We start from the raw sequence: 23,439 nt of genomic DNA, 5'->3' as shown, positions 1-23,439 counted from the left end.
CCTCACGGCTCCCGCCACGATCTGACCACGCCCTATTTCCATATATGGAGGCGTCTGGCCCCGCCCCTTCATCGCCTATTGACACCGCCTGGCCACGCTCCCTCAGGGCTCCCGCCGCTGCCCGGCCACGCCCCTTTCCCCATATATGGATGCGTTTGGCCCCGCCCATTTATAGCTTATAGACACCCACTGGTCACGCCCCCTCAGGGCTCCCGCCACAGCCTGACCACGCCCCGTCCCCATATATGGACGCGCTCAGCCCCGCCCCTTTCCCGCCTGTGGACATTGTCTCTCCCCGCCACTCGCCCCGCCCCTTTTCCCTTTTACGGCCGCGCCTCCGCCACGCCCCCCTCCCCCCATTGGCCCACCCAGACCCCGCCCCTCGCCCCGCCCCTCTCCCCGCGCTCCCGCCGCCGCGCGGGGCAGTGTGGGAGGAAGCGGCGGCGCGCGGCCCCGCTCCATCATGGCGGCTCGGTGAGCGCCCCCCGCCCCGGCCGCCCCCCGGCCCCCCCGGCCCCTCCGCCCCCGCCCGGCCCCGGGGGGCGCCGCCCCCATGGACAGGAACTACCCGGCCGCCGGGTTCGGGGACCCGCTCAGCGCCGGGCCCGGCTGGAGCTACGAGCGCTCGGCCAAGGCCAGGTCAGGGGGGGGGGGCAGCGCCGTGAGGGGGGCTCCGCTTCGTGCCGGGCCCGCGGGGCGGCCGCGGAGCTCGGCGGGCTTGTGGTGGGCGGGGGCGGCGGGGCCGCGGCCGTTTGGGGGGCTTGGGGGGGTTGGGGGCTCGTTCCGCGGGGGGCTGAGGGAGCGCTGGGCTGGCAACGGCGGTGTCCGGGGGGTGCCGGGGGGCTGCGGTCCCGGGACACCGGGAATGGGGGTGCTGGGGTCCCGGGACACCGGGAATTCGGGGTGTCCCTGGATTGTTGGGATGCTGGGATCCCGGTACACCGGGAATGGGGGTGCTGGGATCCCGGTACACCGGGAATGGGGGTGCTGGGGTCCCGGTACACCGGGAACTTGGGGTGTCCCTGGATTGTTGGGATGCTGGGATCCCGGTACACCGGGAACTTGGGGTGCCCCTGGATTGTTGGGATGCTGGGATCCCGGTACACCGGGAATTCGGGGTGCCCCTGGATTGTTGGGATGCTGGGATCCCGGTACACCGGGAACTCGGGGTGTCCCTGGATTATTGGGATGCTGGGATCCCGGTACACCGGGAATTTGGGGTGCTGGGATCCCGGTACACCGGGAACTTGGGATATTGTGGTCCCGTTACACCAGGAATTTGGGGGTGTCCCAGCAGTGTTGGGATGCTGGGATCCCGGTACACCGGGAATTTGGGGTGCTGGGATCCCGGTACACTGGGAACTTGGGGTGTCCCTGGATTATTGGGATGCTGGGATCCCGGTACACCGGGAATTGGGGTGCCCCTGGATTATTGGGATGCTGGGATCCCGGTACACCGGGATTTGGGGTGCTGGGATCCCGGTACACCGGGAACTTGGGGTGTCCCTGGATTATTGGGATGCTGGGATCCCGGTACACCGGGAATTTGGGATGCTGTGGTCCCGTTACACCAGGAATTTGGGGGTGTCCCAGCAGTGTTGGGATGCTGGGATCCCGGTACACCGGGAATTGGGGTGCCCCTGGATTACTGGGATGCTGGGATCCCGGTACACCGGGAATTTGGGATGCTGTGGTCCCGTTACACCAGGAATTTGGGGCTGTCCCAGTAGTGTTGGGGTGCTGCTCTCCCGTTGCACTGGGATTTGGGATGCTTGGGTCTGGTTACACCGGGAATTCTGGGGTGTCCCGGCAGTTCTGGGGTGCTGGGATCCTGAAACACCGGGAATTTTGGGGTGTCCCTGGATTATTGACATGCTGCTATCCTGTTACATCGGGAATTTTGGGGTGTCCCTGTAGTATTGGGGTGCTGGGATCCCGTTGCACCGGGAATTTTGGGGTGCTGGGATCCCATTGCACCGGGAATTTTGGGGTGCTGGGGATGCCAGCGCTGGGATTTGGGGTCCCGGGGTGACACCCCTGCACTGGGGGCAGCAGGATTTGGGGTGCTGGGGTCCCGTCGTGTTGGATTTTGGATCCAGCAGGATTTGGGGTGTCCCAGGATTTGGGGTGTCCCAGGATTTGGGGTGCTGGGACCCCCCTGCACTGGAATTGGAGGGAGTTGGGAGCCCCCAAGAGCGAGTTTTGGGGTCCCCGGAGCGAGGGGACATTGGGGTGCCCCGGACACAGGTGTGTGTGTGTGACACCTGTGTGTGTGTGAGACACCTGTGTGTGTGACGCCTCTGTGTGTGTGTGTGTGTGTGTGACACCTGTGTGTGACGCACCTGTGTGTGTGACACCTGTGTGTGTGTGAGACACCTGTGTGTGACACACCTCTGCGTGTGATGCCTGTGTGTGTGTGTGTTTGTGACACCTGTGTGTGACACACCTGTGTGTGTGACGCCTGTGTGTGTGTTTGACACCTGTGTGTGTGTGACACCTGTGTGTGACACACCTCTGCGTGTGACGCATGTGTGTGTGTGTGTGTGTGACGCCTGTGTGTGTGTGTGACACCTGTGTGTGTGTGACACCTGTGTGTGTGTGACACCTGTGTGTGACACACCTGTGTGTGTGACACCTGTGTGTGACGCACCTCTGTGTGTGTGTGTGTGAGATACCTGTGTGTGAGACTCCTGTGTGTGACACCTGTGTGTGTGGGTGTATCACACCTGTGTGTGTGTTTATGACACCTGTGTGTGTGACACCTGTGTGTGACGCACCTCTGTGTGTGTGTGTGTATGTGTGAGACTCCTGTGTGTGTGACACCTGTGTGTGTGTGAGACACACCTGTGTGTGTGGGTGTATCACACCTGTGTGTGTGATACCTGTGTGTGTGGGTGTATCGTAGCTGTGTGTGTGTGTGTGACACCTGTGTGAGACACCTGTGTGTGTGTGTGACACACACCTCTGTGTGTGTGTGACCTGTGTGTGTGTGACACCTGTGTGAGACACCTGTGTGAGACACCTCTGTGTGTGTGTGACCTGTGTGTGTGTGACACCTGTGTGAGACACCTCTGTGTGTGTGTGTGAGACACACCTCTGTGTGTGTGTGACCTGTGTGTGTGTGACACCTGTGTGTGTGTGTGACACACTTCCGTGTGTGTGTGACCTGTGTGTGACACCTGTGTGAGACACCTCTGTGTGTGTGTGTGACCTGTGTGTGTGACACCTGTGTGAGACACCTCTGTGTGTGTGACACACTTCTGTGTGTGTGTGACCTGTGTGTGTGACACCTGTGTGAGACACCTCTGTGTGTGTGTGTGAGACACACTTCTGTGTGTGTGTGACCTGTGTGTGTGTGACACCTGTGTGAGACACCTCTGTGTGTGTGTGACACACTTCTGTGTGTGTGTGACCTGTGTGTGTGACACCTGTGTGAGACACCTCTGTGTGTGTGTGAGACACACCTCTGTGTGTGTGTGACCTGTGTGTGTGTGACACCTGTGTGAGACACCTCTGTGTGTGTGTGTGAGACACACCTCTGTGTGTGTGTGACCTGTGTGTGTGTAACCTGTGTGCGACACACTGTGTGTGTGTGTCACAGCTGTGTGTGAGGCACACGTGTGTGTGGGTGTATCATACCTGTGTGTGACCTCTGTGTGTGCGTGACACGCCTGTGTGTGCGTGTGACATCTGTGTGTGTGTGACACCTGTGTGTGTGTATGTGTGTGTATGTGTTTGAGACACACCTGTGTGTGAGACACCTGTGTGTGTGTGTGTGTGTGTGTGTGTGTGTGAGATGCACCTGTGTGTGTGGGTGTATCACACCTGTGTGTGTGTGACACCTGTGTGTGTAACACCTATGGGTGTGTGTCACACCTCTCTGTGTGTGTGTGACACCTGTGTCATCTCCGTGTCCCCAGCCTGGGACAATGCTGTGTGACACCTGTGACACACCCACGTCCCCAGCCTGGCTCTGTGAGGGTGGGGGTTTTCTTTTGGAGGGGGGACGTGACAGTGTGTGACACGGCTGTCCCCTGTCCCCAGCCTGGTGTACGGGGGCTCGCGGGGGTCACACCCTGACCCCGACCTGCTGCACCGGCAGCCCTACGGAGCCCCGCACCCGCTGCAGGGCTATGCCGCCAACCACCACCCCCCAGGTATGGCTACAGTGTCACCCGCTGTCACCTGCTGTCGCTCCACTGTTACCCACAATCACCTACTGTCACCCTACTGTCACCCCACTGTCACCTACTGTCACCCACAATCACCTACTGTCACCCTATTGTCACCCCACTGTCACCTACTGTCACCCACTGTCACGTATTCTCAACTACTGTCACCCCGCTGTCACCTGCTGTCACCCACAATCACCTGCTGTCACCCACAATCACCTGCTGTCACCCTATTGTCACCCCACTGTCACCCACTGTCACCTATTCTCACCTACTGTCACCGGCTGTCACCCCACTGTCATCTAATGTCACTCCGTTGTCACCCACTATCACTGACTGTCACCCTACTGTCACTCCGTTGCCGTCCACTGTCACCTACTGTCACCCTATTTTCACCCTACTGTCACTTGCTGTCACCCACCATCACCCCGCTGTCACTGCACTGTCACCTACTGTTAACTAGTGTCACGCTGTGTCACCCTGACCGCACAACGCCACCACCGCAGGTCATTGCATCACCTTGTGGCTCTGACACCCCAACCCCGCGTCACCCTGCGACATTTGTCGCCTCACCTTTCCCGCCCTTTCCCCCTCACCTTTCCCGCCATTTCCCCCCTCACCTTTCCCGCCCTTTCCCCCCTCACCTTTCCCGCCCTTTCCCCCTCACCTTTCCCGCCATTTCCCCCCTCACCTTTCCCGCCCTTTCCCCCCTCACCTTTCCCGCCCTTTCCCCCTCACCTTTCCCGCCCTTTCCCCCTCACCTTTCCCGCCCTTTCCCCCCTCACCTTTCCCGCCCTTTCCCCCTCACCTTTCCCACCCTTTCCCCCTCACCTTTCCCACCCTTTCCCCCCTCACCTTTCCCGCCCTTTCCCCCCTCACCTTTCCCGCCCTTTCCCCCTCACCTTTCCCGCCCTTTTCCCCCTCACCTTTCCCGCCCTTTTCCCCTCACATTTTCCACCTTTTTCTCCTCACGTTTCCTGTTCTTTCCCCCTCACGCTTCCCTCCATTTTCCCCCTCACGTTTCTCACCTTTCCCCCTCACGTTTCCCGCCATTTCTTCTTCCTTTCCGCCCATTTTTGTCACCTCCAGCTTGCCCTCCGCTCGCCCCTAAACGTCCCCGCTGTGTCACCGCGACAGCCCAGCCCTGTGTCACTACAGCCCCATGTCCCCGTGTCACCCTGTCACTCCAGACGCCACGTCCCCGCCCGGTGTCACCTCAGCCTTTTGTCCCCGTGTCACCCTGACACTGCCCGGTGTCACCCCAGCCTTTTGTCCCCATGTCACCCCGACCCCATGTCACCCTGACCCTGCCCAGTGTCACCCCAGCCTTTTGTCCCCGTGTCACCCCGACCCCGTGTCACCCTGACCCTGCCCAGTGTCACCCCAGCCTTTTGTCCCCACGTCACCCCGACCCCGTGTCACCCCAACCCTTTGTGGCGTCCTGACCTTGTGCCACCTCCGTGTCCCTTTGTCATCACAGCCCCGGAGTCTCTGGGTCCCTTTGCTCACTGCGTCACCACTGTGTGTCCGCACATACCCACGGTGTCCCCAAGGTGTCCCCAAGGTGTCCCCAGGTGTCCCCAAGGCATCCCTGAGGTGTCCCCCAGGTGTCCCCAGCTGTCCCTAGGTGTCCCCAAGCTATCCCCAGGTGTCCCCAGGTGTCCCGTGTGTCCCCAGGCAACCCCAAGGTGTCCCCAAGCTGTCCCCAAGGTGTCCCCAAGCCGTCCCCAAGGTGTCCCCAGATGTCCCCAGGTGTCCCCAAGCTGTCCCCAAGGTGTCCCCAAGGTGTCCCCAGGTGTCCCCAAGGTGTCCCCAGATGTCCCCAGGTGTCCCCAAGCTGTCCCCAAGGTGTCCCCAAGGTGTCCCCAGGTGTCCCCAAGGCATCCCTCAGGTGTCCCCCAGGTGTCCCCAGGGTGTCCCCAAGCTGTCCCCGTGTCCCCAGATGTCCCCAGGTGTCCCCAGGTGTCCCCAAGGTGTCCCCAAGGTGTCCCCAGGGTGTCCCCAGGTGTCCCCGCGTGTCCCCAAGGCGTCCCCTGTCCGCAGGGCTGTCGGGGCTCTTCGAGACGGGGCTGCACCACGCGGGGGGCGCGGCCCCCGACGCCTCGGTGATGAACCTGATCTCGGCGCTGGAGTCCCGCGGTCCCCAGCCCGGCCCCTCGGCCTCCTCGCTGCTCTCGCAGTTCCGCACCCCGTCCTGGCAGACCGGTGCGTCCGGGCGCGCTTCGGGGGGGGCGGGGGTGTTTAATTTTGTCCTGCCGGGGGTTTGTGCTGCACTGGGGGGTCCCAACGTACACCAGGGTGGTCCCCACTCACCCCGGGGTGGTCCCCACTCACCCCAGGGTGGTCCCCACATACCCCAGGGTGGTCCCCACTCACCCCAGGGTGGTCCCCACATACCCCAGGGTGGTCCCCACTCACCCCAGGGTGGTCCCCACATACCCCAGGGTGGTCCCCACTCACCCCAGGGTGGTCCCCAGTACCCCAGGGTGGTCCCCACTCACCCCGGGGTGGTCCCCACTTACCCCAGGGTGGTCCCCAGTACCCCAGGGTGGTCCCCAGGTACCCCGGGGTGGTCCCCAGTACCCCAGAGTGGTCCCCACTTACCCCAGGGTGGTCCCCACATACCCCAGGGTGGTCCCCAGTACCCCAGAGTGGTCCCCACTTACCCCAGGGTGGTCCCCAGGTACCCCGGGGTGGTCCCCAGTACCCCAGGGTGGTCCCCAGTACCCCGGGGTGGTCCCCACTCACCCCAGGGTGGTCCCCACATACCCCAGGGTGGTCCCCAGGTACCCCAGGGTGGTCCCCAGGTACCCCGGGGTGGTCCCCAGTACCCCAGAGTGGTCCCCACTCACCCCAGGGTGGTCCCCAGTACCCCAGGGTGGTCCCCACTCACCCCAGGGTGGTCCCCACTCACCCCAGGGTGGTCCCCAGTACCCCGGGGTGGTCCCCACTTACCCCAGGGTGGTCCCCAGTACCCCAGGGTGGTCCCCACATACCCCAGAGTGGTCCCCACTCACCCCAGGGTGGTCCCCAGTACCCCAGGGTGGTCCCCACTCACCCCAGGGTGGTCCCCACGTACCCCAGGGTGGTCCCCAGTACCCCAGGGTGGTCCCCACTCACCCCGGGGTGGTCCCCAGTACCCCAGGGTGGTCCCCACTCACCCCAGGGTGGTCCCCAGTACCCCAGGGTGGTCCCCACTCACCCCAGGGTGGTCCCCAGTACCCCGGGGTGGTCCCCACTCACCCCGGGGTGGTCCCCGCTCACCCCGGGGTGGTCCCCGCTCCCCTCAGCCCCCTGCCCGTCTCCCACCCCTGCTGACTCGGCTTCCCCGCCCTCGGCAGCCATGCACACTCCAGCTCCGGCCGAGCTCTTCATCTCGGGCGCCCTCCCCGGCTCGGGCACCTTCCCGTCCTCGTCGGCTCTGGGCCCTTACCAGCACCCGGCGTCCTTCGGGGGCCGCAGCTTCCCGGTGGGGTCCCCTCTGAGCCTCCCCGAGGCCGCCTTCAGCCCGGGCTCCAACGGGCTGCTGTCCCCGCACGACCCTCTGCTGCACATCAAGCCGGCGCAGCCCGCCGTGCCCTCCTCGCTGGGCTTCGACCGCCTGGGCTCGGCCGTGCTGGGCTCGGCTCTGCCGGCGCAGACCCCTCCGTACCGCCCCGCTCCCAGCTCGTCCCAGTTCAACCTGCTCTCCGCCCCGCTGCCCGCGCCGGCCGAGCAGCCCCCGCAGCTCTACAACGCTCCCGTCTTCGGCGGCGCCGGCGGCGGCGCGGGGGGAGGCGGCGATCGCGCCATATCGCGACAGGACAGCGTCATCAAGCACTACCAGCGACCCGGCGGGGCCCAGCCGCAACTGCCGCCGGCGCCGGCGCACAGCCTGCAGCATTACCTGAGCTGCGGCGGCTCCTACCAGCAGGTGCCGGCTCACCGCGCGCCGCTGTCGTGCAGCCCGCTGGGCGAGCAGTCCCCGGCCAGCTCCGAGGGCTCGCAGCAGCCGCCCAAGAGCGCGCCGCCGGCTCCTCGCCCCGAGCCGCCCTACCGGCCCATCATCCAGTCGCCGGCGTACAGCGGCGGCGGCGGCGCGGCCGGCAACGGCGGCGCGGGCGGCGCGGGCGCCAAGTCCAAGAGCTACTCGGCGTCGCGGCAGCCGCCGCGCTCCACCAACACTCCCAAGTGCCAGAGCAGCTACACGCCCAGCACGCCCAAGCCCAGCTCCGTCATCGCCAGCCAGTCGCCCGCCTACTCGCCGGGACAGCCGCCGCAGAGCCTGCTGGCCATGGGGGCAGCGCCCGGCTACAGCGCGCCCGGGGCTCCGCAGAGCCTCGGCGGCGCGGCGCAGCCCTCGGGGGGCTTCAGCGGAGGCCAGGGCGGGGACATGGCCGGCAAAGGCGGCGGGTACCAGGCCGGAGCGCAGGGCGGAGCGCAGGGCGGGCTGCAGCCCTGCGTCAGCGCCGGCGGCACCTACTCCCCCGAGCAGCTGCAGGCGCTGCCCTACGGCGTGCAGCCCGAGGGGACGCAGCCGGGGGGCTACGGCCCGCCCGCGCCCTCGCAGGGCCTGCCCACGGCCAGCCCGTCGCTGACCTACAGCACCGGCCACTCGCCCGCCATGCCCGGGCCGCCGCTGCCCTACGCCGGCCTGGGCGGCTCCAGCCCCTCGCCCATCATCCGGCCGCTTCAGTCGCCGCCCGCCGCCCGGCCGCAGAGCGGCCAGTCCCCCGGGCAGTCCCAGAAGTACCTGGGCTCCGTGTTGTCGCCGTCCTTTATGACCCCGCAGGGTTACGGCGGAGGTCCCGGAGGTCTGGAGCGGCAGCCGCCGCCCGCTCCCGGAGCGCCGCCGAGCTTCGGCAAAGCCGCCAAGGGCGACGCGGAGCAGCTGCTGGCGGCCGAGCGCAGCGAGGATGAGGATTTCCTGATCCAGCACCTGCTGCAGGCGCCCAGCCCGCCCCGGGAGGGGCTGGGGGGCTGCGAGGAGCGCCCCAAAGCCATGGGCGGCTACGGCGGAGCGCTGGGCAAGGAGGAGCGCTACCAGCTGCAGAGCGTCATCCGCCCCAACTCCAACCTGGAGGCGCCGCTGGAGCTGGCGCTGCTCAAGGAGAAGAAGAAGCCGGAGCGAGGGAAGGAATTCCGGGGGGCCGGCGGCGGAGGGGCGGGCGGCGGCGGCGAGGGGCTGGCGGCCACCTCGGTGGTTCACTACGGCCACCAGCCGCCGTCCGCGCTGGACTCGTACGAGCTGAAGAAGCCGCCCGAGCAGCACCTGCCCGGCGGCAAGGAGCTGGGGCAGCCGCCGCCGCCGCCGCCGCCGCCGCACTCGTACCTGCCCAAGACGCCCGAGCACGGGCGGCTGGTGGGCGAGGGGCCGCCGCTGGAGCCCCACAACCTGCTGCTGGAGCCTCCGCCGGAGCTGGGGGGCTCGCTGCTGCCCTCGGTGCTCACGCACACGCAGAGCCAGCTGCACCCGCGGCCCAAGGGCAGGGCCCCGCTGGACGTTCACCTGCTGGAGCAGCAGCGGATGCCGCCGCCGCCGCCGCCGCCTCCGCCGCCGCCGCCCGCGGCCCCCCTCGGCCCCGCCGGCCCCTCCGGCCGCGCCGTCGCCGCAGCTGCTGCTGGAGGCTCACCTGCACCAGGTGCGCTCGCAAGGGCTGGACCCGCAGGCGCCGCCGCCGCTGCCGCCGGATTCCATGGAGGTGCTGCCCCCTCCCCAGGAGATCCAGGATTTCCTGGAGCCCCCCCTGGGGCTGGAGCCGCACCTGGGCCAGAGCGCGGGGGTGCAGGGCCCGCCCGGACACCTGCTGGACCCCGAGGGCGGCGTCCCGGCCGTGCCCCCCGAGGCCAAGGACCAGTTTTCGGAAGGGGGCAGCCCGGCGGGGGGCAAAGGGCGCTTCGTGCCGCTCACCTCCATCTGCTTCCCGGACGCGCTGCTGCAGGACGAGGACCGCGGCTTCTTCCCCGGCATGGAGGACATGTTCGGCCCGCCGCCCGAGGACTTCCCCAAGCCCAGCGAGGAGGAGGAGGAGGAGGACGGCAACGCCGCCGCCGCCGCCGCCGGCCTGGAGGCTCGGGGCGCCGAGGGGCTGAAGCCGCCCCCTCCGTACGACATGGGGCAGAGCTACCCGTCGTTCTGCCCGCAGGACGGAGGACCCGGCGGCGGGGAGCCGCCCCAGCTGGGAGCGCTGGAGCCCCCCAAACACGAGCTGCCCTCCACGGTGAACGCCGAGCCGCTGGGGCTGATCCAGAGCACGGGCGAGGGCGGCCCCAAACCGCCCCCTCCGCTCAGCACGCCGCTCTTCTGCTCCTCCAAACCCAAGAAGCTGCTGAAAACCTCCTCCTTCCACCTGCTGCGCAAGCGGGACCCCTTCCCTCCCCCCAAAAAAACCTACGCGCAGGAGTACGAGTTCGAGGACGACGAGGACAAGGCCGACGTGCCCGCCGACATCCGCCTGAACTCGCGGCGCCTCCCGGACCTGCTGCCCGACCTCATCTCCAGCTGCCGCCGCCCGCCGCTCACGCCCATGGGCGACATCGACTTCTGCCCGCACCCCGGCGCGCACCCCGCGCCCAAGAAGCGCGGCCGCAAGCCCACCAAGCCCAAGCGGGAAGGGCCGCCGCGGCCGCGGGGCAGACCCAGGATCCGGCCCCTGGAGCCGCCCGCCTTCCCCGACGGCGCCAAGAGGCCGCGGGGCAGGGGCCGGGGCCGGGGCAGGAAGGGGCCGGAGGACGGGGAAGGCGTGGAGCCGCTCAAGCCGCTCAAGGTGAGACGGCCGGGGGGCTCCGAACGGCCCGAAATCGGGTGATTAATGGGTTATTAGCGGTTATTAATGACCGGAAGGCTGTCGAGGGGAAGGGTTTGAGGGGTTTGGAGGGGTTTGCTGGGCTCCAAAGGATGCCAAAATGACCCGAAATCGGGTTATTAATGGGTTATTAGCGGTTATTAATGGCCTGGAGGCTGTCGAGGGGGGTTTGCTGGGCTCCAAAGGATGCCAAAATGACCCGAAATCGGGTTATTAATGGGTTATTAGCGGTTATTAATGACCTGCAGGCTGTCGAGGGGAAGGGTTTGAGGGGTTTGGAGGGGTTTGCTGGGCTCCAAAGGATGCCAAAATGACCCGAAATCGGGTTATTAATGGGTTATTAGCGGTTATTAATGGCCTGGAGGCTGTCGAGGGGGGTTTGCTGGGCTCCAAAGGATGCCAAAATGACCCGAAATCGGGTTATTAATGGGTTATTAGCGGTTATTAATGGCCTGCAGGCTGTCGAGGGGAAGGGTTTGAGGGGTTTGGAGGGGTTTGCTGGGCTCCAAAGGATGCCAAAGTGACCCGAAATCGGGTTATTAATGGGCTATTAGCGGTTAATAATGACCGGAAGGCTGTCGAGGGGGGTTTGCTGGGCTCCAAAGGATGCCAGAATGACCCGAAATCGGGTTATTAATGGGTTATTAGCGGTTATTAATGACCGGAAGGCTGTCGAGGGGACGGGTTTGGGGGGTTTGAGGGGTTTGCTGGGCTCCAAAGGATGCCAAAATGACCTGAAGTCGCGCGTTGACGCGTTATTAGTGGTTAATAATTTGGTTATTAATGATCTGGAGCATGTCAAGGTGAGGAGTTTGAGGGGCTCCAAATGGTCCTAAAGTGACCCGAAATTTGGGTTATTGATTTGGGTTATTAATTGGATTATTAATTGGGTTATTAATGATCTGGAGGTTGTCAAGGAGCGGAGTTTGAGGGGCTCCAAATGGTCCTGAAATGACGCTAAATTTGGGTTATTAATGGTTATTAATGGGGTTTTTAATTGGGTTATTAATTGGGTTATTAATTGGGTTATTAATTGGGTTATTAATGATCTGGAGGTTGTCAAGGAGCGGAGTTTGAGGGGCTCCAAATTGTCCTAAAATGACCCGAAATTTGGCCACTAATGGATAATTAATGGTTATTGATTGGGTTATTAATGATCTGGAGCTTGTCGAAGTGAGGAGTTTGGGGGGTTCCAAACGGTCCTGAAATGACCCGAAATTTGGGTTATTACTGGTTATTAATTGGGTTATTAATGACCCGGAGGCTGTCGAGGGGAGGAGTTTGAGTTTTGCGAGGGGTTGGAGGTGCGGGTGGCGAGAGAAAAGGGTTTTGAAGGGTTTGCCGGGCTCCAAAGGGTCCTAAAATGATCCGAAATTGAGCATTAATGGGCTATTAATGGTTATTAATTGGGTTATTAATGACCCGGAGGCTGTCGAGGGGAGGAGTTTGGAGATTGTGGGAGGGTTTGGAGGTGAAGGTGGTGAGGAAAAGGGGTTGGAGGGGATTTGAGGGTCTCGCTGGGCCCCGAACGCTCTCAAATCGACCCCGAATTGGGCATTAATGGTCATTAATGGTTATTAGCGGTTATTAATTGGGTTATTAACGACCTGGAGGCCGTCGAGGGGAGGAGTTTGGGGGTTTGAGGGGTTTGCTGGGCTCCGAACTGGCCCAAAATGACCCAAAACTGGGCGTTGATACTGGTCCTGACCCCCCGATCAAACTGGGGCTCCCAGTATAAACCAGTGACCCCCCCGATCAAACTGGGGCTCCCAGTATAAACCAGTGACCCCCCCCCAGATCAAACTGGGGCTCCCAGTATAAACCAGTGACACCCCCCCCGATCAGACTGGGGCTCCCAGTATAAACCAGTGACCCCCCCAGATCAAACTGGGGCTCCCAGTATAAACCAGTGACCCCCCCCAGATCAAACTGGGGCTCCCAGTATAAACCAGTGACCCCCCCGATCAAACTGGGGCTCCCAGTATAAACCAGTGACCCCCCCCAGATCAAACTGGGGCTCCCAGTATGGACCAGTAACCCCAGTCTCTCTCCCCAGATCAAACTGGCTGTGCCTGGGGGGTTCATGGAGCATCCATGGATGGGTCAATGTGTTCCCAGTACAAACCAGCAGCCCCAGTGTCTCTCTGTCTCCCCCAGATCAAGCTGGCCGTCTCCAAAGGGGGGGTTTGGGTGTTCCCAGTACAAACCAGTAACCCCAGTGTCTCTCTCTCCCCCAGATCAAGCTGGCCGTCTCCAAAGGGGGGGTTTGGGTGTTCCCGGTACAAACCAGTAACCCCAGTTTCTGTCCCTAGGTCAAGCTGGCCGTCTCCAGGGGGGGTTCATGGGGGATTCAGCCGTTCCCAGTACAAACCAGTAACCCCAGTGTCTCTCTCTCTCTCTCCCCCAGATCAAGCTGGCCGTGTCCAGGGGGGGTTCATGGGGGATTCAGCCGTTCCCAGTACAAACCAGTAACCCCAGTGTCTCTCTCTCTCCCCCAGATCAAGCTGGCTGTGTCCAGGGGGGGTTCATGGGGGATTCAGCCGTTCCCAGTACAAACCAGTAACCCCAGTGTCTCTCTCTCCCCCAGATCAAGCTGGCCGTCTCCAAAGGGGGGGTTTGGGTGTTCCCAGTACAAACCAGTAACCCCAGTTTCTGTCCCTAGGTCAAGCTGGCCGTCTCCAGGGGGGTTCATGGGGGATTCAGCCGTTCCCAGTACAAACCAGTAACCCCAGTGTCTCTCTCTCTCTCTCCCCCAGATCAAGCTGGCCGTGTCCAGGGGGGGTTCATGGGGGATTCAGCCGTTCCCAGTACAAACCAGTAACCCCAGTGTCTCTCTCTCTCCCCCAGATCAAGCTGGCTGTGTCCAGGGGGGGTTCATGGGGGATTCAGCCGTTCCCAGTACAAACCAGTAACCCCAGTTTCTGTCCCTAGGTCAAGCTGGCCGTCTCCAGGGGGGGTTCATGGGGGATTCAGCCGTTCCCAGTACAAACCAGTAACCCCAGTGTCTCTCTCTCTCTCTCCCCCAGATCAAGCTGGCCGTCTCCAAAGGGGGGGTTTGGGTGTTCCCAGTACAAACCAGTAACCCCAGTTTCTGTCCCTAGGTCAAGCTGGCCGTGTCCAGAGGGGTTCATGGGGGATTCAGCCGTTCCCAGTACAAACCAGTAACCCCAGTGTCTCTCTCTCTCCCCCAGATCAAGCTGGCCGTCTCCAAAGGGGGGGTTTGGGTGTTCCCAGTACAAACCAGTAACCCCAGTTTCTGTCCCTAGGTCAAGCTGGCCGTCTCCAGGGGGGGTTCATGGGGGATTCAGCCGTTCCCAGTACAAACCAGTAACCCCAGTGTCTCTCTCTCTCCCCCAGATCAAGCTGGCCGTGTCCAAGGCCGACCCCGGCCCCCCGCCCCCGGCCGGCGCCCCCCCCCGCGCCCTCGGCCGCCCCCGGCGCGCTGCCGCCCCCGGCGCCCTTCCCGGGCCTGCCGGGCCTCCCGGAGCCGGCGGCCGAGGCGCCGCAGGCGCGCCTGAAGCAGCGGCTGCGCGAGGCCGAGGAGAAGCAGCCCGAGATGAAGTCGGGCTTCATGGCCTCCTTCCTGGACTTCCTCAAGGCCGGCAAACGCCAGCCGCTGCCGCCCAGCCCCTCCAAACCCCCCAAACCCCCCGGGGCGCCCCCCGGCTTCCCCCCGGCCGTGCTGGGGGCGGCGCTGGAGGGAGCGGCCGACGGCGAGGGGCTGGTGATGGCGTGCCCGTCGCCCTGCAAGCGCCTGGACGAGGAGCTCAAGAGGAACCTGGAGACGCTGCCGTCCTTCTCCTCCGACGAGGAGGACTCGGTCAGCAAGAACCAGGACCTGCAGAAGAGCATCAGCTCGGCCATCTCCGCCCTGGACGAGCCCCCCGAGCGCAGGGAGCCCCCCGAGCCCCACGGTGAGACGGGTACACGGCTGACAGGACCTGCCAGGGGGTCATAGGGACCTTACAGGGGTTGGTAGGGACCTTCCAGGACCCACAGAGACCTTCCAGGGGCACACAGGAACCTTCCAGGGGTTCGTAGAGACCTGTCAGGAGCTCACAGGGAGCTGTCAGGGGTCAGTAGGGACCTTCCAGGACCTGCCAGAGTTTTATAGGGACCTTCCAGGACCTGCAGAAGAGCATCAGCTCGGCCATCTCCGCCCTGGACGAGCCCCCCGAGCGCAGGGAGCCCCCCGAGCCCCACGGTGAGACGGGTGCACGGCTGACAGGACCTGCCAGGGGGTCATAGGGACCTTACAGGGGTCAGCAGGGACCTTCCAGGACCTGCCAGACGAGCATCAGCTCGGCCATCTCCGCCCTGGACGAGCCCCCCAAGCGCAGGGAGCCCCCCACGCCCCACAGTGAGCTGACAGGAGCTGCCAGGGGTCATAGGGATCTTGCAGGGGTTTGTAGGGACCTTCCAGGACCTGCCAGGGGTGCACAGAGACCTTCCAAGGACATGTAGGGACCTTCCAGGACCTGCCAGGGGTTTAAAGTGACTTTTCAGGACTTCATAGGAACCTGCCAGGACCTCTCAGGGGTTCATAGAGACCTTCCAGGGTCCCATGGGGACCTTCCAGGACCTGCCAGGAGTGCACAGAGACCTTCCCGCACCCACAGAGACCTTCCAGGATTTCACAGGGACCTTCCAGGACCTGCCAGAGGTTTAAAGTGACTTTTCAGGGCTTCATAGGAACCTGCCAGGACCTCTCAGGGGTTCATAGAGACCTTCCAGGGTCCCATGGGGACCTTCCAGGACCTGCCAGGGGTGCACAGAGACCTTCCAGGGGTTTTTAGGGACCTTCCAGGATCTCTCAGGGGTTCATAGAGACCTTCCAGGGTCCCATGGGGACCTTCCAGGACCTGCCAGGGGTGCACAGAGACCTTCTAAGGATATGTAGGGACCTTCCAGGACCTGCCGGGAGTTTAAAGTGACCTTCCAGGACTTCACAGGGACCTTCCAGGACCTGCCAGGGATGCACAGAGACCTTCTAAGGATATGTAGGGACCTTCCAGGACCTGCCGGGAGTTTAAAGTGACCTTCCAGGACTTCACAGGGACCTTCCAGGACCTGCCAGGGGTGCACAGAGACCTTCTAAGGACATGTAGGGACCTTCCAGGACCTGCCAGGGGTGCACAGAGACCTTCCAGGGACACATAGGGACCCTCCAGGACCTGCCAGGAGTTTAAAGCGACCTTCCGGGATTTCACCGGGACCTTCCAGGACCTGCCAGGGGTTTATAGGGATCTTCCAGGACCTGCCGGGGGTGCACAGAGACCTTCCGGGATTTCACAGGGACCTTCCAGGACCTGCCAGGGGTGCACAGAGACCTTCCAAGGACATGTAGGGACCTTCCAGGATCTGCCGGGGGTTTATAGGGATCTTCCAGGACCTGCCGGGGGTGCACAGAGACCTTCCAAGGACATGTAGGGATCTGCCAGGACCTGCCGGGGGTGCACAGAGACCTTCTAAGGATATGTAGGGACCTTCCAGGACCTGCCGGGGATTCTCGAGACCTTCCGGGATTTCACAGGGACCTCCCAGGACCTGCCGGGGGTTCTCGGGACCTTCCAGGACCCTCAGCGCCCCCTAACCCCCATTATTTTTTTTCCCCCCCCCTCTCCGCAGCCGCCCCCCCAGCGGAGGAACCCCCCCCGAGCCCTCCCCCGGCGCCCCCCGAACCCCCCCAGCCCGACCCCCCCGGCCCGGCCGCCAGCCCGGGCAGCCCCCCGCCCCCCCCAGCGGCCGGGGCGGCCCGGGGGGGGACCCCCAGCCCCCCGGGGGGGTCCCCGGAGCCCCCCGAGCCCCCCGACGCCCGGGCCCTGCACCTGGCCCAGAAACAGGGCACGGCGGCCGTGTGCGGGGACACCAGCGACGAGGAGGAGAGCGGGGGAGAGGGCATCTTCAGGGAGAGGGACGAGTTCGTGGTCAGGGTGGAGGACATCCCCGCCCTCAGGGTGAGACTGGGAGGGACTGGGATGGACTGGGAGGGACTGGGGGGGACTGGGGGGCACTGGGAGGGACTGGGAGTCACTGGGAGTCACTGGGAGTCACTGGGAGAGGGCATCTTCAGGGAGAGGGACGAGTTCGTGGTCAGGGTGGAGGACATCCCCGCCCTCAGGGTGAGACTGGGAGGGACTGGGATCGACTGGGAGTCACTGGGAGGGACTGGGGGGCACTGGGAGTCACTGGGAGGGACTGGGAGTCACTGGGAGTCACTGGGAGAGGGCATCTTCAGGGAGAGGGACGAGTTCGTGGTCAGGGTGGAGGACATCCCCGCCCTCAGGGTGAGACTGGGAGGGACTGGGATGGACTGGGAGTCACTGGGAGGGACTGGGGGGCACTGGGAGTCACTGGGAGAGGGCATCTTCAGGGAGAGGGACGAGTTCGTGGTCAGGGTGGAGGACATCCCCGCCCTCAGGGTGAGACTGGGAGGGACTGGGATGGACTGGGAGGGACTGGGGGGCACTGGGAGTCACTGGGATGGACTGGGAGTCACTGGGAGGGACTGGGAGAGGGCATCTTCAGGGAGAGGGACGAGTTCGTGGTCAGGGTGGAGGACATCCCCGCCCTCAGGGTGAGACTGGGAGGGACTGGGATCGACTGGGGGGCACTGGGATGGACTGGGGGGCACTGGGAGCGACTGGGGGGCACTGGGAGTCACTGGGATGGACTGGGAGAGGGCATCTTCAGGGAGAGGGACGAGTTCGTGGTCAGGGTGGAGGACATCCCCGCCCTCAGGGTGAGATGGGGGGACTGGGGGGCACTGGGATGGACTGGGAGTCACTGGGAGGGACTGGGAGTCACTGGGATGAACTGGTGGGCACTGGGAGGGAGTGAAGGGACACTGGGAGTCAGGACGTGGCACTGGGGGGCACTGGGAGTCACTGGGATGAACTGGTGGGCACTGGGAGGGAGTGAAGGGACACTGGGAGTCAGGACGTGGCACTGGGGGGCACTGGGAATCACTGGGAGTCACTGGGATGAACTGGTGGGCACTGGGAGGGAGTGAAGGGACACTGGGAGTCAGGACGTGGCACTGGGGGGCACTGGGAGTCACTGGGAGTCACTGGGATGAACTGGTGGGCACTGGGAGGGAGTGAAGGGACACTGGGAGTCAGGACGTGGCACTGGGGGGCACTGGGAATCACTGGGAGTCACTGGGATGAACTGGTGGGCACTGGGAGGGAGTGAAGGGACACTGGGAGTCAGGACGTGGCACTGGGGGGCACTGGGAATCACTGGGAGTCACTGGGATGAACTGGTGGGCACTGGGAGGGAGTGAAGGGACACTGGGAGTCAGGACGTGGCACTGGGGGGCACTGGGAATCACTGGGAGTCACTGGGATGAACTGGTGGGCACTGGGAGGGAGTGAAGGGACACTGGGAGTCAGGACGTGGCACTGGGGGGCCCTGGGAGGGCACTGGGGGCACTGGGATTCAAGGGGGGAGGGACTGGGACACACTCCTGTGGCTCTGGGTGAAGCTGGGGGGGCTTGGGGGCAGTTTTTGGGGTTCAGCCCCCCCCGAGCCCCCGAATTCCCCCCAGCTGGCGCTGCAGATGGGGCTGAGCCCCTTTTTGGGGGGATTTTGGGGGGGTTTGGGGGGATTTCTGTGGGGTTTGGGGGTTCCTGTGGCTCGGGGTGGGTCTGGGGTTTTTGGGGGGGCGTTTTCGGGGGTGCTGACGCCCCGAATTCCCCCCAGCTGGCGCTGCAGACGGGCCGGGAGCCGCCGCCCATCTGGCGGGTGCAGAAGGCGCTGCTGCAGAAATTCACCCCCGAGATCAAGGACGGGCAGCGGCAGTTCTGCGCCACCAGCAACGTGAGTGCGCCCCGAAGGCGGCCCCAAACGGCCTGAAACAGCCCCGAAACAGCCTGAAACACCCCAAAACAGCCTGAAACACCCCAAAAACAGCCCCAAATACCCCAAAACAGCCTGAAACACCCCAAAAACAGCCCCAAAACAGCCCGAAAACAGCCCGAAACAGCCCGAAACCAGCCTGAAACACCCCAAAACAGCCCCAAATACCCCAAAACAGCCTGAAACAGCCCAAAACAGCCCCGAAACACCCCAAAACAGCCCCAAATACCCCAAAACAGCCCTAAAACAGCCCTAAAACAGCCTGAAACACCTCAAAACAGCTCCAAAACAGGCTGAAAACAGCCCAAAACAGCCCCAAAACAGCCCGAAACACCGTGAAATAGCCAAAAGCCCCCTGAAACGGCCCCAAAACAACACAGAACAGCCAAAACCACCCCAAAACCACCCCCAAAACACCCCAAAGCACCCAAAACCACCCCAAAAAAGCCCAAAAGAGCCCAAAACACCCCAAAACAACCCAAATCACTGTAAAATACCCCAAAGCACCCAAAACAGCCCAAAACAACCCAAAACAGCCCCAAAGCGCCAAAAAACAACCGAAAACACCCCAAAGCACCCAAAACCAATCCAAAACACTGCGAAACACCCCAAAGCGCCCAAAAACACCCCAAAACACCCAAAAACATCCGAAAACACCCCAAAGCACCCAAAAACACCCTAAACCAACCGAAAACACCAAAAAACACCCCGAAGCACCCAAAACCAACCCAAACCAACCCAAAACACCCCAAAAAACAACCCGAAACACCAAAAGCTCCCCAAAGCACCCAAAACACCAAAAAACAGTCCAGAGCACCCAAAACCAACCCAAAACACCCGAAAAAACAACCCGAAACACCAAAAGCCCCCCAAAGCACCCAAAACCAACCCAAAACAACCCCAAAACAACCCAAAACACCAAAAAACAGTCCAGAGCACCCAAAACCAACCCAAAACACCCCCAAACCAACCCAAAACACCCCAAAAAACAACCCGAAACACCAAAAAACAGCCCAAAACACCAAGAAACACCCCAAAGCACCCAAAACCAACCCAAAACAACCCCAAACCAACCCAAAACACCAAAAAACAGCCCAAAACACCAAGAAACACCCCAAAGCACCCAAAACCAACCCAAAACAACCCCCCAAAACCCCCCCGCGACACGTCAGGGACCCAGGAAACCCCCCCAAAAACACCCGGGGGGGCCCCAAAAAGTACCGGGGGCACCCCGCAAACCCCGCGGGGGGGACCCCAAAAATACCGGCGTGTTTTGGGGACGCCAGGCACCGAAACCTGGCGGGACCTGGGCGTGTCCGGGATGGTTTTGGGGTGGAGTTTGGGTGGAGTTTGGGGCTCGGAGGGTTTTTGGGGTGCCCCTGACCCCCCGTTTTTGGCCCCCCCCTACAGTACCTGGGGGATTTGGGGGCGTGGTTTGGGGGGATTTGGGGGCGTGGTTTGGGGGATTTTGGGGGCGTGGTTTGGAGGGATTTTGGGAGATTTTGGGGCGAGGTTTGGGGGGATTTGGAGGGGATTTGGGGGCGTGGTTTGGGGGGATTTGAGGGCGTGGTTCGGGGATTTTGGGGGCGTGGTTTGGAGGGATTTTGGGGGCGTGGTTTGGAGGGATTTCGGGGGCGTGGTTTGGGGGTTTTGGGGGCGTGGTTTGCAGGGATTTTGGGAGATTTTGGGGCGAGGTTTGGGGGGGATTTGGGGGCGTGGCTTGGGGGGATTTGGGGCGTGGTTCGGGGATTTTGGGGTGCCCCTGACCCCCCGTTTTTGGCCCCTCCCCCCGCAGTACCTGGGCTATTTTGGCGACGCCAAGCACCGCTACCAGCGGCTCTACGTGAAGTTCCTGGAGAACGTCAACAAGAAGGATTACGTGAGGGTGTGCTCTAGGAAACCCTGGCACCGCCCCCTGGCCCTCAGGTGACACACCTGGGGACACCTGGGACACACCTGGGGACACCTGGGACACACCTGGGACACACCTGGGGACACCTGGGGACACCTGGGGACACCTGGGACACACCTGGGGACACCTGGGACACACCTGGGGACACCTGGGACACACCTGGGACACACCTGGGAGCATTTGGGGACACCTGAGGCACTTGGGGTTCACCTGGATGCACACCTGGGCACACCTGAGGACACCTGGGGACACCTGGGCACAGCTGGAGACACTTGGGGACGCCTGGGGACACGTGGGAACATACCTGGAATCACCTGAGGAGACACCCGGACACACCTGAGGCACTTGGGGACACCTGGGCTCACCTGGGCTCACTTGTGCACACACCTGAGGGCACTTGGGGACACCTGGACTCACCTGGGCTCACCTGTGCACACACCTGAGGGCACTTGGGGACACCTGGACTCACCTGGGCTCACCTGTGCACACACCTGAGGGCACTTGGGGACACCTGGACTCACCTGGGCTCACCTGTGCACACACCTGAGGGCACTTGGGGACACCTGGACTCACCTGGGCTCACCTGTGCACACACCTGAGGGCACTTGGGGACACCTGGACACACACCTGGGCTCACCTGTGCACACACCTGAGGCACTTGGGGACACCTGGACACACACCTGGGCTCACCTGTGCACACACCCAGACACACCTGAGGCACTTGGGGACACCTGGACACACCTGGGCTCACCTGTGCACACACCTGAGGGCACTTGGGGACACCTGGACACACCTGGGCTCACCTGTGCACACACCTGAGGCACTTGGGGACACCTGGGCTCACCTGGGCTCACCTGTGCACACACCCGGACACACCTGAGGCCCTTGGGGACACCTGGACTCACCTGGGCACACCTGTGCACACACCTGGACACACCTGAGGGCACTTGGGGACACCTGGACACACACCTGGGCTCACCTGTGCACACACCTGAGGGCACTTGGGGACACCTGGACTCACCTGGGCTCACCTGTGCACACACCTGAGGGCACTTGCGGACACCTGGACACACCTGGGCTCACCTGTGCACACACCTGAGGCCCTTGGGGACACCTGGACACACCTGGGCTCACCTGTGCACACACCTGAGGCCCTTGGGGACACCTGGACACACACCTGGGCTCACCTGTGCACACACCCGGACACACCTGAGGCACTTGGGGACACCTGGACACACCTGGGCTCATCTGTGCACACACCCAGACACACCTGAGGCACTTGGGGACACCTGGACTCACCTGGGCTCACCTGTGCACACACCTGAGGCACTTGGGGACACCTGGACTCACCTGGGCTCACCTGTGCACACACCTGAGGGCACTTGGGGACACCTGGACACACACCTGGACTCACCTGTGCACACACCCGGACGCACCTGAGGCACTTGGGGACACCTGGACACACCTGGGCTCACCTGTGCACACACCTGAGGGCACTTGGGGACACCTGGACTCACCTGGGCTCACCTGTGCACACACCTGAGGGCACTTGGGGACACCTGGACTCACCTGGGCTCACCTGTGCACACACCTGAGGGCACTTGGGGACCCCTGGACTCACCTGGGGACACCTGGACTCACCTGGGCTCACCTGTGCACACACCTGAGGGCACTTGGGGACACACCTGGGGACACACGTGGCCACGCCCTCCGTGACCCCGCCCCCTTTTTTTTCTCTCCCCGCCCCTCCCCGCAGGAGACAAAACCACCCCAAGCCCAGCGCCCCCAAGGCCCCTCCGCCCCCCAAAAACCCCGAACCCCCCGAGAGGACGCCCCGAGGCGAGAAGAACCCGCCGAAGGCCGAGAAACCCCCCAAGGCCGAGAAGAACCCGCCGAAAGCCGAGAAACCGCCCAGGAACGAGCCCCCCGCCCCTCCCCCCCCCCGCGCCGGCCGCGGGGCCCCCCCGGGCCCCCCCCGGCCCCCCCAAATCCAAACCCAAACCCCCCAAGGTGAAGGCCGAGCCGCCCCCCAAGAAAAGGAAAAAGTGGCTCAAGGAGGCGGCGACGACGTCGGAGTCCGAGTCCAGCCCCGACGCCCAGAGCGAGGAGGGTGAGGGGCAGCGCCGGCGCGGGAGAGGGGCGCGGGGGGATTCCGGGATGTGGGGAGGGGATTCCGGGATGTGGGGAGAGAATTCCGGGATGTGGGGAGGGGATTCTGGGATGTGGGGAGGGGATTCCGGGATGTGGGGAGACAATTCCGGGATGTGGGGAGGGGATTCCGGGATGTGGGGAGACAATTCCGGGATGTGGGGAGAGAATTCCGGGATGTGGGGAGAGAATTCCGGGATGTGGGGAGAGAATTCCGGGATGTGGGGAGGGGATTCCGGGATGTGGGGAGAGAATTCTGGGATGTGGGGAGAGAATTCCGGGATGTGGGGAGGGGATTCCGGGATGTGGGGAGAGAATTCCGGGATGTGGGGATTCCGGGATGTGGGGAGAGAATTCCGGGATGTGGGGAGGGGATTCCGGGATGTGGGGAGAGAATTCCGGGATGTGGGGAGGGGATTCCGGGATGTGGGGAGGGGATTCCGGGATGTGGGGATTCCGGGATGTGGGGAGGGGATTCCGGGATGTGGGGAGACAATTCCGGGATGTGGGGAGAGAATTCCGGGATGTGGGGAGGGGATTCCGGGATGTGGGGAGGGGATTC

At 63.4% G+C, this 23,439-nt stretch overlaps 1 protein-coding gene across 1 annotated transcript; it reads left to right on the top strand.

The window, feature by feature from the left end:
- Positions 1-471: 471 nt before the first annotated feature.
- LOC136284647 (proline-rich protein 12-like) lies at positions 472-22,887 on the top strand. The gene is made up of 10 exons (XM_066175006.1): positions 472-639; positions 4,045-4,157; positions 6,216-6,377; positions 7,514-9,720; positions 9,767-10,956; positions 14,315-14,880; positions 17,548-17,699; positions 18,662-18,778; positions 20,613-20,743; positions 22,486-22,887. Exons 1-10 carry the CDS (start codon positions 554-556, stop codon positions 22,841-22,843), a joined length of 5,082 nt encoding a protein of 1,693 aa, XP_066031103.1. The 5' UTR covers positions 472-553; the 3' UTR covers positions 22,844-22,887.
- The last annotated feature ends 552 nt before the right edge of the window (positions 22,888-23,439 follow it).

This window comes from Chamaea fasciata, unplaced genomic scaffold, assembly GCF_029207755.1.
Source record: "Chamaea fasciata isolate MVZ Bird 193981 ecotype frontalis unplaced genomic scaffold, bChaFas1.0.hap1 SCAF_1219, whole genome shotgun sequence".
In the NCBI taxonomy this organism is placed as follows: domain Eukaryota; kingdom Metazoa; phylum Chordata; class Aves; order Passeriformes; family Sylviidae; genus Chamaea; species Chamaea fasciata.
Note: the sequence above shows the minus strand (reverse complement) of the source record. Positions and strands in the feature narration are given on the sequence as shown.